This window comes from Macaca fascicularis, chromosome 5, assembly GCF_037993035.2.
Source record: "Macaca fascicularis isolate 582-1 chromosome 5, T2T-MFA8v1.1".
Lineage (NCBI taxonomy): Eukaryota > Metazoa > Chordata > Mammalia > Primates > Cercopithecidae > Macaca > Macaca fascicularis.
The window spans coordinates 93,173,250-93,186,758 of record NC_088379.1 but is presented as its reverse complement, the minus strand read 5'-3'; the positions used below and the strand labels follow the sequence as shown (position 1 = coordinate 93,186,758).

The window sequence follows — 13,509 nt, the reverse complement described above, 5'->3', positions numbered from 1 at the left end:
AAAGCTCCACCCAATAGACATCTAGATTTGGACATTTCTCCATCAAACATTCCTCTGAAGGTAGTTAAATGAAGCCAGGAAGACAATAGGTGACAAACTTATCTATACACAAATGCTAGCATTACTGAGCTGGAGTTTGCCTCTCTGATAAGTCCAGGTAAGTTTACTTACCTATCAACTGCCATTTTGTTTCAAGCCTTTCTCTTTCTAAAGTGGAGAACCCTGAATAATACTGTGGATGTGCTTTCTGATTATTTTTGTGGATTTTTGCTTATTTTGTTTGTCTTGGATCTTGTCAGAGTGGAAAAGAGGACTGTGGTGAGAACTCTGGGTTGGACAAAATGGCTACACTCTTCTTTCACAATCCTGAAATGAAATTCAGTACCATCAGCTGGCAGATAATGACAGGTGAAGATTTGAGCTTTACTGAAAGAAAAAACTCAGAACAGGTTTTGAAGATTAGACTCTTCTCACTATTCAAAATAGCAAAGACATGGAGTCAACCTACATGCCCATCCATGGCGGATTGGATGATGAAAATGTGGTACATATACACCATGGAATACTATGCAGCCATAAAAGAATGAAATCATGTCTTTTGCAGCAACACGGATGCATCTGGAGGCTATTATCCTAAGTGAACTAACTCCGAAACAGGAAACCAAATACCACATGTTCTCACTGGCAAGTGGGAACTGAACATTGGGTACTCATGGACATAAAGATGGCAACAACAGAAACTGGAGGGTACTAGAGGGAGGAGTGGGGAGGGGTTGCAAAACTAACTATTGGGTACAATGATCAGTACCTGGGTGATGGGATCGATTGTACCCCAAACCTCAGCGTCACACAGTATACCCAGGTAACAAATCTGTACGTGTACCCCTGAATCAAAAATAAAAGGTGAAATTATAAAAAATAAAAACCAAAATAAACTCTCTTGGAAATCTTAAAAAAAAAAAAAAAAAAAAAGTGTTCTTTTTAACTGTCCTTCAGACAAGCCGAAAAGGGTGAGGAGAGAATGTCAAAATTAGAAATTGAACTTCAGAAACCCCGAACCAAGGCAACCCCTGGGAAAGAAGATATCTCCAAAGTTAATGCACAGCGACCTGGATTCCAGAGAGGACGGCTGAGTTCAGTTTAGAGATGAGAACTGCTAACTCCCAGAGCTTGACAACTTATGGTGGGCTTCTAGTAACAGAATAGGATAGGCAGAAAAGAGACAGAACATGAACCTCCATTTACATGGAGCAGGTGAGAAATGAGAGTGAAGAAGTTGTGCCGTGCTGCAGGGTTTAAACACAGAAAGCTGTATGCAAAACACAAGAATTCACAAGGTGGCAATGTGTTTTCAGGGTACAGGTAATAATTAGCAAAAGAGACACAGAGACGATGGGAGTGATGCGAAGTCTGACAGGTGATACTGGGTGATACTTAAAGAACAGACAAGCATGTGGGAATCCTGCCTGATTCTGAAGAACTAGCAGAGGGCATCCCAACCACCGGGCCACAGACCAATACTGGCTCCTGTCAGATCAGCCACAGCATTAGATTCTCAGAGAGCGCAAACCCCATTATGGACTATGCGTTCAACGGATCTAGGGTGCACTCTCCTTATGAGAATCTAATGATAAATGTAATGGGCTTGAATCATCCTGAAACCATCCCCTCCCTTCCTCAAGCCTGTCTGTGGAAAAATTGTCTTCCAAGAAACTGGTCCCTGGTGCCAAAAAGGTTGGGGACCACCGGACTAGTGGGATAGGCAGAGTCTTTGTTTAAACAGAAACATACGTCCTCAAAAAACAAAAATTAGCTCAGAGTGAGAGAGTAAAAAATCTGCCCACCGTTTATCAGACTACGTTAATGTACATATATAAAGACAGCTGCAAACTGAACAGGAAATCTTTCTCTTAAGGGTGTTGAAGCTATAAAACGTCATAACAGCTCTCTTTGTTGAATGACTCCTGCCTCAATTTACAACCCAGGTGCAGAGAGATTCAGATAAGGGGTTTCTGGATACAACAGTCCATCTTCATCTTAACTTTGTACATTGCAAAGAAACAGGAGCCTGGATCTATTTCATAGTCCAAATCCCTATCCCTGTTTTGTTTTGAACCTTTCAAACACTGCTTCATTTAAATACCATCTACATTCCACTCTTTCCTGCAATCCTATAATAATTCTATCTTTTCCTTTGCTGAGCCATCTCTGCTGTGGTCCACAGTCACCTTCATTGCATTGCATCCATAAAGTCAACTGTATCAGATAACAGTTTTGCTCCTGGTGCGCTGATTGGGCTGGGGAAATTCTCATCTGTTTACTAGAATAGTATGAAGAAGCTAGACAGAAGCCAAGTTAGAAGATCAGGTCACTCAAAGGGAATTGTTGCTTTGGGACAAGGTCCAAGTCTACTTGTTGGAATCAAGATGTTAGGATAAGACAAGAAGTAAGTGTTCCATTATGCTGTACCTACATGTTGGTCTGTTGCAGTCTGAGTATCTCTTGCCTTCAGTTCTGATTGGTCTCAGAATAAGAAGATGGAGTTAGAATAGCAAAGAAAGATTCAGTGGTTTCAACTGAGGAAAGTGCCAGGAAGGTAGGAACCAGCTGGTTGAGACTGAAATCCAGGAGTATACAAAAAGCCCAGTGATATAAGCCCAGGCACAGCAGTCCCTGGCCAGGGGGTTTGTCTGGGTTCTCACAAAAGGAAATGCCTGGGAATTAAAATCTGCAAAGGGCGAAGAGTTTCCTCCCCACAGAGCTTTCTTAACCTCTTTGAAGAGAAAAAGACTAGGCAGGAAAATAAGGAAACAGAGTAAAGGAGAGATGGGTGGAGCAGGTGGCAAAGCCCAAAATAATGAGTTTGGGAATAAGGGAAGTACCTTACGATCAAGCTCTATAAAGTCAGTGCTTCATGCTAGAGTGGGAACTGGGCAAACTCATGGAAAACAGATTGAGTCTCATGTACTGGTGATCTTTAGACTTTGCACTATTTTTCTGAGCTGCAAGACTGCCCCATAGGAATTGACTTTTTTCTTTCTTACTTTCTTTCTTTTTTTTTAGCATCTGAACCCCAGATCCCTGTTCAGAGGGTAGAGGATGGGAACACTGTGTTGTTGGTTTGTTTCATTCTCTAGAGGATTTGCTTCCAAGCAGCAGTGAATGGATCACTGTGAGAACACAACGATATTTTCATCTATGACTAAACTATTCTATTCTATTCCTGCTCCTTTTAGGGAGAGGAAAATTGTTCCTGGTTATTTTGGTCTAAAATTTTTCAAAACTTCCATTACAAATCATAAAGCAAGTTTGACTTCTGGGAATTTACACTTCAGTTAATAATTTTAAATGTATTTCTATGGTGAAGTATAACTTTATAAAGGTTATCTCTTTATGTAAACAATGTATTTTTTAAACAACAACAAAACCTGCCACCACATTTGCTGTTTTGTGGTATGAGCCGATGCAGAAAGAATTCTCCTGTCAGATGGGGAGGACAAGACCACCTCTGAGACTAAGTTTTCAGATCTTGTCTTCAGTCATCTGTGGAGTAATCCATGCAGCCAGAAAGAAATCTTGAATTTCTAACAAATCCACCAGCACCACCCTGATAGCCTCTTGTTCAAGAGTGACAATGTTTCCTTGGCTCTTTTACTGAGGTACAGATAAATCTAGAAACGCATTCCACTGCCACTCTTCCCTGTCCCCCTACACATACATCCTTCTTTCTTTCTTTCTTTAAAATCTCTGCTTCAAAGTGGGAAAGAAACTTAGAGGTTTCTAAGGGAAAAAGTGAATGTGAAAAAGTAAATATAAAATGATTACTAGCAGTAATTATTTTCTAAACCAGTGGCTTTCAAACTTTTTAAAACTACCACCAACAGTAAGAAAGGCATTTTCCGTCAGGTCCTACTACACGTACACTTAGACATATTTGTGTGTGTACATCTATAGATAGATATGATCCTGGTTCACAAAGCAGTACAAATGGTACACTATGATTTTTCTTTTTTATTCTTTTTGTTTTATAAAATATTTATCATTAGTCAATAAATTCATCTGATCTGCTAAATGAGTGGCAACCTGCAGTTTAACAAATACTCTTCTTGTGGGCAATATTAGCAGACAACCTATTCATCTTTATTCCAGAAAATAACTCAAAATAAGCTTTGTTTCCTAACACCAGACTTCTTGTGTCCAAAGGATCTACTTTTGCGATGTTCTTTTGTAGTGTGTCTGCTCCATTCTTGCCCTGAAAGTCCAGAAGTCAATGCAGATGTGATTACATAAGAAAATCAAGATCATATCTTTGTTATTTCTGATATCAACCCTAGATTCTGAACATCCCCTGCTCCTGAATATTTCTTAAGACAAAGTCTTTATAAGAACTGGCTAGAAATGGATTCAGCTTAGGCTATTACTGCAGGCAATGTCTGCAGAGACTTTTATTGGGCTGGAAATGACTTAGAAAGTGATGGAACAATAAAGGCAGATCAAATACCTTATGGCACTTCATAAAATAAAAGCACACACGTGAAGAAAAATGAAGTTGATCTGTGTGCTGTGAACCAATATTTAAGGTATTTGTTAAATTGAAAAAAATAAGATGAACGCATTGTGTATAGTAGACTTCCACAGGTTTTTTAAAAGGGGAATGTACGTGCATAGAATATTTCTGAAAGGGTCCACAAGATATTAATAATGGGAATTGCTTATAGGCAATAGGAAAGAGATATAGAGGGCTTGGGAGTGTAGAAGTATTTAAGATAATACTTCTGTATACCTCTTTATGGTGTTTGATTTTTTTTTATTTTGTGCATATACATATATTACTTTTTCAATTAAAAAGAGTTAATTTTTAAAAGAAATATTATATATCAGATTTTGTGATAGAGGGGGTATTTGCAAACTCTTTAAGATGAAGGGAATTTTCCTTGTGAGCAATTGTGTAAAAGGATATTGATTTCAATAAATGGATATTTACTTTAATAAATGGATATTTATGATAACACCGATATTTATCTCCTTCATTTACGTATCTTGTATAGTTTATAGAGTTGCATGTCCATTGCCTGACTTAGTGTTCATAGCAACCTTTTGAAATAGTTGTGACACGTACTAGAAGCAACGCTTTACAAATTAAAGCAAAACAAAGCAATACAAAAAACCCTAAAATCTAAAGAAATTAAAAACCTAGAACATATCCTAAGGAAAGAAGTTTAGAGTCATGACATGACTGTGATGTAGTACAAACCTGGACATTTTACACTCTTAAGAGTTACCGAGAAGTTTATGAATAGTATTTTTAAAGTCTTCAACAATACTCCTCACAATGTTGATCTCTTAACTAAAGGACACTTGCATAGAGGAGGAAGAAGGCAGAAAAATAAATCTCCTGAAACTCTTTTCATAAAATATGCCTACTATTAGAAAGTAAATTGTCAACTAACAACTGGTTGAAAATTAACATTAAAGAAGTTGCATTCATATTCTCACTCTATAGATTTTCAGCTTTGCGTTAGAGCAAAGCTAAAATAATTACCTCAGTGGAAAAAGATGGAGATTTCAAAGCGTCACTACTGAATCTTGAAAAATACCTTTAAGGTTTGTGGGTTAACGTTATAGTATCTCCCAGTTTCCCTGGGACAATCCCAATTTATATCTCCTGTCTCCGTATAATTATTCATAGCACCCCTTTCATTCTCCAAAGTGCCCTAGTTTAGATGATAAACTATATCTCCACCCTATTAAATATCAATCTCTATTCTCCATACACCTTTAAGTTTGTCATTTTCTAGAAATTGGGCTTCATCTTGGGCTTAAGAATTACCTTCATTCATGCCAAAGCTGAGTGAGGCATACTCAGATCGTAACTGCATTTATGACTCTCAAATACGAAAGAGAAGTTTTCCAAACCATTACCCACCAGCTTTCGCTTTATTAAAGAGATTAATAGTGGGAAGGGAGACTCAGACTCAGGGTCTGGTTCAGAAGTTTTGGCGTGTTGAGGTTTTCAAGGTGTGAACTAAGAATGACTTGGTGAGACTGATCTAAAGATAAATAATTGATACCACATAACACAGTTCTTTTTTTTTTTTTTTTTTTTTTTTTTTTTTGAGACGGACTCTTATTCTGTTGCTAGGCTAGAGTGCAGTGGCACAATCTTGGCTTACTGCAACCTCCGCCTCCCGGGTTCAAGCGATTCTCCTGCCTCAGTCTCCCAAGTAGCTGGGACTAGAGACACGTGCCACCACTCCCAGCTAATATTTGTATTTTTAGTAGAGACAGGGTTTCACCATGTTAGCCAAGATGGTCTCGATCTCTTGACCTTGTGATCCACCCACTTCGGCCTCCCAAAGTGCTGGGATTACAGGTGTGAGCCACCATGCTTCTAAGTGACGCTCCTCCAGAGTCATTCATGTGTCATTTACTGGTTAACATTTGGAGAGTGGCTCCTGGGAGTAAGACACTGTTCTAAGCACTGCATCAGCTTTGTCAATAGTTTTAGGGACTTTGTACTCAATTTCCAGTGGTTTGTTGAGATGTATTTTTTTCATCAGATTTTAACATCAGATGCTATACATCCGATTGCAGATCAGATTTTATACATCAACCCGTCTCTGAGCTCTTTCTGACTAGCACTCTTTAGAATTTCTGTGATTTATAACTACTTTATTTGATCATTAGAAAGATTATTCCCATAGCCCAGGTAGGTTGAATAGTAGCTGCAATTTTTTTTTCCATGTAAGAAATACATGTATTTCTTCCATAGAACAAGCAACTGAATCCAAAGCCAAGTTGGCTATCACAGTACAGCATCTTCTACTCAGCGGTAAGCAGACCGCCTCTCCAGAATACATAACTATGGAGACTTAAGGCAATGCCACAGGTTGCTTTTAAGATGTGTCTGCCTGCTACATTCTCTGCAGCACATGGCACTTAAATTAAAGTTATCATGTAGTGATTACTTGAGGTTTCTGCGTGAAGTATTAAAGAATATTTTAATTGTTCTTTTATGTTTAGACTTACACTTTTAACAAAATATTTTCAGAACATGAATATTAACAGGCATGTACCAAAGGTCATGCATTCAGAGTCTCTCTCTGCAGGAGTTAGGCCTTGGTTCTGAATCCAACTGTTCGATTTGATTCCCCTAGTTGTTTTTGTGGATGTTTACATATGTCTTCTGTTTATTTCTCCCCTTTCTTTACTTTCTTGGAAATCTTTTTTTCCTATCCCATCACCAAACTTTTCACAAAGGGAATCTTATGGGTTTTCTTTTGTTCTAATCATCACTGGTTGAGTGGTTACTGTCACTGCCTTCACTGTCACTGTCACTGTCACTTCCATTGTTGTTACCATTACCAGACTTGCTCTGGTTGTCACTCTCATCACTGCTGTCAGATGTGCTGTCACTGCTATCACTGCTGTCGCTGCTGTTGCTGCTGTCACTGCTATTGCTGCTGTCACTGCTATCACTGCTGTCGCTGCTGTCACTGCTGTCACTGCTATTGCTGCTGTCACTGCTATCACTGCTGTCGCTGCTGTCACTGCTGTCACTGCTATTGCTGCTGTCACTGCTATCACTGCTGTCGCTGCTGTCACTATCACTGCTGTCACTGCTATTGCTGCTGTCACTGCTATCACTGCTGTCACTGCTGTCACTGCTATCACTGCTGTCGCTGCTGTCACTATCACTGCTGTCACTGCTTTCACTGCTGTCACTGCTATCACTGCTGTCACTGCTTTCGCTGCTGTCACTGCTATCACTGCTGTCACTGCTTTCGCTGCTGTCACTGCTATTACTGCTGTCGCTGTTGCTGCTGTCACTGCTATCACTGCTGTCGCTGCTGTCACTATCACTGCTATCGCTATCACTGCTGTTGCTACTATCACTGCTGTCACTGCTGTCACTACTATCACTGCTGTCACTGCTGTCACTGCTATCACTGCTGTCACTGCTATCGCTGCTGTCACTGCTATCGCTGCTGTCGCTGCTGTCACTACTATCGCTGCTGTCACTGCTGTCACTGCTATTGCTGCTATCACTGCTGTCACTGCTGTTGCTGCTGTCACTACTATCACTGCTGTTACTGCTGTCGCTGCTGTCACCACTATCACTGCTGTTGCTGCTGTCACTGCTATTGCTGCTGTCACTACTATTACTGCTGTCACTGCTATTGCTGCTGTCACTACTATCGCTGCTGTCACTGCTATCGCTGCTGTCGCTACTATCGCTGCTATCACTACTATCACTGCTGTCACTGCTATCGCTGCTGTCACTACTATCACTGCTGTCACTACTATCACTGCTGTCACTGCTATTGCTGCTGTCACTACTATTGCTACTGTCACTACTGTCACTGCTATCACTGCTGTCACTGCTACCGCTGCTGTCACTGCTATCACTGCTGTCACTGCTATTGCTGTTGTCACTACTATCACTGCTGTCACTACTATCACTATGGTCACTGCTGTTGCTGCTGTCACTACTATTGCTGCTGTCACTACTGTCACTACTATCACTGCTGTTGCTGCTGTCACTGCTACTGCTGCTCTCACTATCACTGCTGTCACTACTATCACTGCTGTCACTGCTATTGCTGCTGTCACTGCTATCACTGTTGTCACTACTGTCACTGCTGTTGCTGTCACTGCTGTCTGACTTACTGTCACTATCACTGCTGTCTGATTTGTTGCTGTCTGACTTGCTGTCACTGTTGTCACTACTATCACTACTGTCACTGTTGCTGTTGTCACTACTATCACTACTGTTGCTGCTATCACTGCTGTCACTACTGTCACTGCTATTGCTATCACTACTGTCACTGCTATTGCTGCTATCACTACTATCACTGTCACTGCTATCACTGCTGTCACTGTCACTGCTATCACTGCTGTCACTGTCACTGCTGTCACTACTATCACTACTGTCACTGCTATCACTGCTGTCACTACTATCACTGCTACTGTTGCTATCACTGCTGTCACTGTCACTGCTGTCACTACTATCACTGCTACTATTGCTATCACTGCTGTCACTGTCACTGCTGTCACTACTATCACTGCTACTGTTGCTATCACTGCTGTCACTGTCACTGCTGTCACTACTATCACTGCTACTGTTGCTATCACTGCTGTCACTGTCACTGCTGTCACTACTATCACTGCTACTGTTGCTATCACTGCTGTCACTGTCACTGCTGTCACTACTATCACTGCTACTGTTGCTATCACTGCTGTCACTGTCACTGCTGTCACTATCACTGCTACTGTTGCTATCACTGCTGTCACTGTCACTGCTGTCACTACTATCACTGCTACTGTTGCTATCACTGCTGTCACTATCACTGCTGTCACTGTCACTGCTGTCACTACTATCACTGCTATTGCTGCTATCACTGCTGTCACTGTCACTACTATCACTGCTGTCACTGCTATCTGATTTACCTTTGCCACCATCAGATTTGTCATTGTCATCATTGCCATTGTTACCATTGCCATTACTGTCACTATTGTTAGTGTCTGATGTGCTATCACTGTCATCATCTTCTCCTCCTTTTGAGTGACTGCCATTGCCATTATCTTTTGATTCATCAGAGTTATAAGAAGCGTCTCCTCGACTACTGCTGTCATTGTCACTTTCTGAATTAGCATCATCATTGCCATTAGATTCGTCACTGCTATTGGGATCATCTCCTTGCATGGACTTATCATCAAAATCATAACTGTCATATCCATCACTATTGCTGTCACTACCTGTGTGGCTGTGTCCAACTTTATTTCCTGGTTCTGGTTTTTGGCCAGGTCCTTCTATGTTGTCAACCTCTCCTTGTGTCTTGACATTTCCTTTGCCCAAGATCATTCCATGTTGTCCTTTATCCTCTTTATCTTCATTGACTTTCCCAACTTCTTTGGTAATATTTCTGTTGCCACTGCTAGGACCTTTGATTTCTATTCCCTATGGAAGGACGGAGGAAAGAATGATTAACTAGTGAATACTTGCTGCAAAATTGCATTGATCTGAGGAAGAATAACTGGGAAAAGTTGCCACAGGGATAGGAGTTCCACTTCTAGTACTTCACAGTTATTTGTGACAATGTGCTTTATTCTGTAATTGAAAGCACCCTGGTGTTTAGATTCCTTAAAAATTCATCCACATTCCTACCCAGGAACTTTTGTAAACAATTACATGGGGGATCCATGATTTCACATAAGACTTTTCTAGAATTGTAACTACGTTCTCAGAAATGTATGATTTTTAAAGTTGTTCTATATGGAAGTCTAGTAAGGACTCTAGCTTTTCCTTAAATAGTCAAGTAAATGGATGCAAAAATATATAGATGCTTGTCATGGTTTATTTTTGTGCTAGCATCAATAGTTGGAGGGAAGAATTTAAATTGCCATTGAAATAAATCAGCTTTACAAACTAACCTTATCTTGGCTCTTCCCAACAGCGTGTGGCTCTGATTCTTTGGTGATTCCGTTTTCTACACCTTTGCTTTCTCTGTGGTTGAGCTTCTGGGTGTCCTCCATTCTTTGGCTGCCATTGTCTTCCAGAATACCAGCAGAATTCTCCTCACTCTTGGAGGTGTTGTCTCCGTCAGCGTTATTATGGGGATCTTCTTTGCCTTCAGGGTCATAATCTTCATTACTCTCCGAATTTTGACCTGTGCTACTATCATGATCATCTTCTTTCCCGTGGTCCTGGCTGTCCTGGCCCTCCTGTCCCTTGCTGTTATCATTACTGTCTTTTCCATTACCTGTTTCTTCATCTTCATCATCACCAGAACCCTTGTCTTCATCCTCATCTGCTCCATTCCCACTAGGACTCCCGTCGGAATTATCCAGGCCTGCATCTTCTCTGGTGCTGGGTGTTACCTCAGCCTCCTTAGTCCCATTTCTGTTGCTGTTGATCTGAGGTGTTATTTCACTTGTATTACCCTCATTTCCACAGGAATTCTCAATTATTTCATCCTCATTGTCTGTACTGTTATTGCTTCCAGCTACTTGGGGTCCATCTTCTTGGACAACAGTGGCATCTTCATTGCGACCTGCATCTCCAACATCCCCATTTGGGGTATTCTTATCAGTATTTCCATCAGTGTTGCTTCTGTTTGTGGTTCCGGCATTGTCAATGATGCTTACTTGTCCCTGGATGCCATTTGCTGTGGTGTTTTCTTCTTTCCCGTGTATTCCATCATGATCATACGTTTCTGCTTTTCCTGTGTCCCCATTCCAGCCCTCAATATTCCCCTCTTCGTATGCTAATGTGGAATATGTAGAAAAACTCTTCCCTCCTACTTCTGCCCACTCAGAGCCATTCCCTTCTCTCTTGTGACCATCTTGGGTATTCTCTTGCCTTCCTTTATCACCTTCATGCACGGGGACACCACTTTCTTTGATGGTTCCACTGGCATTTAACTTATCCTGAAAAAGAAACATTCAATCAATTACAAGTATCAATGATCTTGAAGGAAAGCAAATTGCAATGTTGGGGAAATTAATGGAATGTAGCAACTCAGAAATAGGAAAGAAAAGAAATATATTACATCCTATACCTGTTCTGACACGTTTGATCTTGCTAAGAGATGCAAATTCATGGACTTTTCGACATGCCTCTCCAGTGGTTTGCTTTGAGGAACCTGCCAAGTAGAAAATACTGGCTATTGAAAAGGTTCTTTTTTGGGAATATGTGCATGAGCATGCACACACACACACACACAAACACACACACACACATTCTTTCCTCAATGAAGAAGAAAGGTTTAACACAAAGGCCAAAGTATGATCTAATCAGATAGAAAAGAGAAGTGGCTTCTTACAGGGCTTGTGTAAAATTTAAACTGGGCACATGGATATTTTTCACTGCGGTATTATCAATTTTATGGATATGTTAGATGAGCCCACTTATCTCAACTGTAGAAGGAAAGAGTCTTGTAGAAAGACAAGGGGATAGACCTCTGGTGTTTTTGCACAACAAGTCTCTTGCACTAGCATAAGACCCGCTCTAAGTGTAATCCTGACCAAAACTCTTAAGAGAGCAGGAGGCATGACCAGAGCCTGCACAGAAGCAAAATCAAGTATTATGCTGTTATACTTCTGTGCTCTGCAACAGCACATTTGAAATACTTGAGAACATTTTCAACTACATAAATACCAAATGTTTGGTATTATGAAAGCATATGAAAATGTTAAACATGATGGCTGGCTACTAAATTACAAATGGTTGAACTTTCTCAATTTTTTATTGGTATTTATCATATATTCCAAATTTTCCAAAGTGAGCACATAAATAATAACTCTGAGTGAAACATTAGTTTCCTATATGTTGAAAAAAATCTACTTTTTCTTATTATTCTTTCTTGGAAACTTCCTAAACAGCACAGACTTTGTTCATATTAGAATAAAATTCACAGAGTATGAAGCAAAGATGGACAAAGTCTCCATGACTTCTGGGCACTAAGTGTAAATTAATCTGAATAAATGTTTTAAATAATAATAATCCTTCAGGCAAGATGTGAATTTCTATAGAGGAAAGAGACAATGAACTGGAGTGGTTTGGTTGAAACCTCACAGACATCGCATGAAGCCCTTAGTACAAATCTAAATGTTTAGACTCAGTCTGTTAAAAAAAAATTAAGGAAAAGTATATATACACACACATATACACACACACGTGCATGCACAGACACACACACACATACACACAACATTTTGTATTAATGTTAGGTTAAAAGAGATAACAAAGTGTAGAGGTTTTCTGAGAAAGGCATACTTACTGGAATGGCCCATGCTACTGCCCAAATGCAAAAATATGCAATTATCTTCATTTTCTTTAGGAATAATAATAATCAATGGCTGTATAAAAAAGGAACAGCACAAAATTACTTATAAAGTAAAAGTGATAATCATAATCCTACATTATTTTGATGTGTAAGCATTTGCCCTTTTCCTGGGCAAGAAGCACGTATCTAACATGAGAAGACATATGATGTTCAAGAACATACCTGGTGTGGTTATGGGGACATCACCAGGCTTAGCACTAATGTAGCTTCCTAGATTTTTTCTGCCTGTGCCAATGAAGGAAAATAGCCATATAGGTGCAAAGGGCATAGCTGTAACTTTGTTCTTCCGCAATTCTTGGATGTAAAAACATCTTTTTCTCTTCTGAATAGCTTTAATCAAGTATTAAGTAATTCTGCTGAAATTGTGCTTAAAAGATAAAACATGTGTCATCCTTACTCCAAATCTATAGAATTGAGCTCTACTAGACTTTAAGAGCAGAAATTACTAACATGAGGGAGCCTACGCTAGCGGAAAGAATTTGGGGTTTGTATTCAGTTTGTATTCAGTTCAAATGTTACCCCTGCTACTTGCTGTGTAAGCTTGAGAAATTTAAGTAGGTTTATTATCCCTCTACTGGAATAATAACAAAACCTGCACCTCAGGACTATCCTGAAGTTTGGTAGAATTATCTCTGAGAAGCCCTCTCTAACTCCACTTCAA

The 13,509-nt window shown here is 40.0% G+C and overlaps 1 protein-coding gene across 1 annotated transcript; it reads right to left on the bottom strand.

Moving 5' to 3' along the window:
- Positions 1-7,125: 7,125 nt before the first annotated feature.
- DSPP (dentin sialophosphoprotein) lies at positions 7,126-12,833 on the bottom strand. Its single transcript, XM_005555378.4, has 4 exons — positions 12,783-12,833; positions 11,562-11,645; positions 10,435-11,430; positions 7,126-9,961 (listed from the first exon to the last, which is right to left on the bottom strand). The coding sequence occupies exons 1-4, from the start codon at positions 12,831-12,833 to the stop codon at positions 7,286-7,288; spliced, it is 3,807 nt and encodes a 1,268-aa protein (XP_005555435.3). The 3' UTR covers positions 7,126-7,285.
- Positions 12,834-13,509: the final 676 nt, after the last annotated feature.

Bases quoted from the DNA above. Each gene is read 5' to 3' on its own strand.
- DSPP (XM_005555378.4), bottom strand. From the start codon at position 12,833: ATGAAGATAATTGCATATTTTTGCATTTGGGCAGTAGCATGGGCCATT. The intron at 11,646-12,782 runs GTAAGTATGCCT...TCTACTTGGCAG, and splicing joins CAGTAGCATGGGCCATTCCA to GTTCCTCAAAGCAAACCACT. The intron at 11,431-11,561 runs GTATAGGATGTA...TTTCTTTTTCAG, and splicing joins GATCAAACGTGTCAGAACAG to GATAAGTTAAATGCCAGTGG.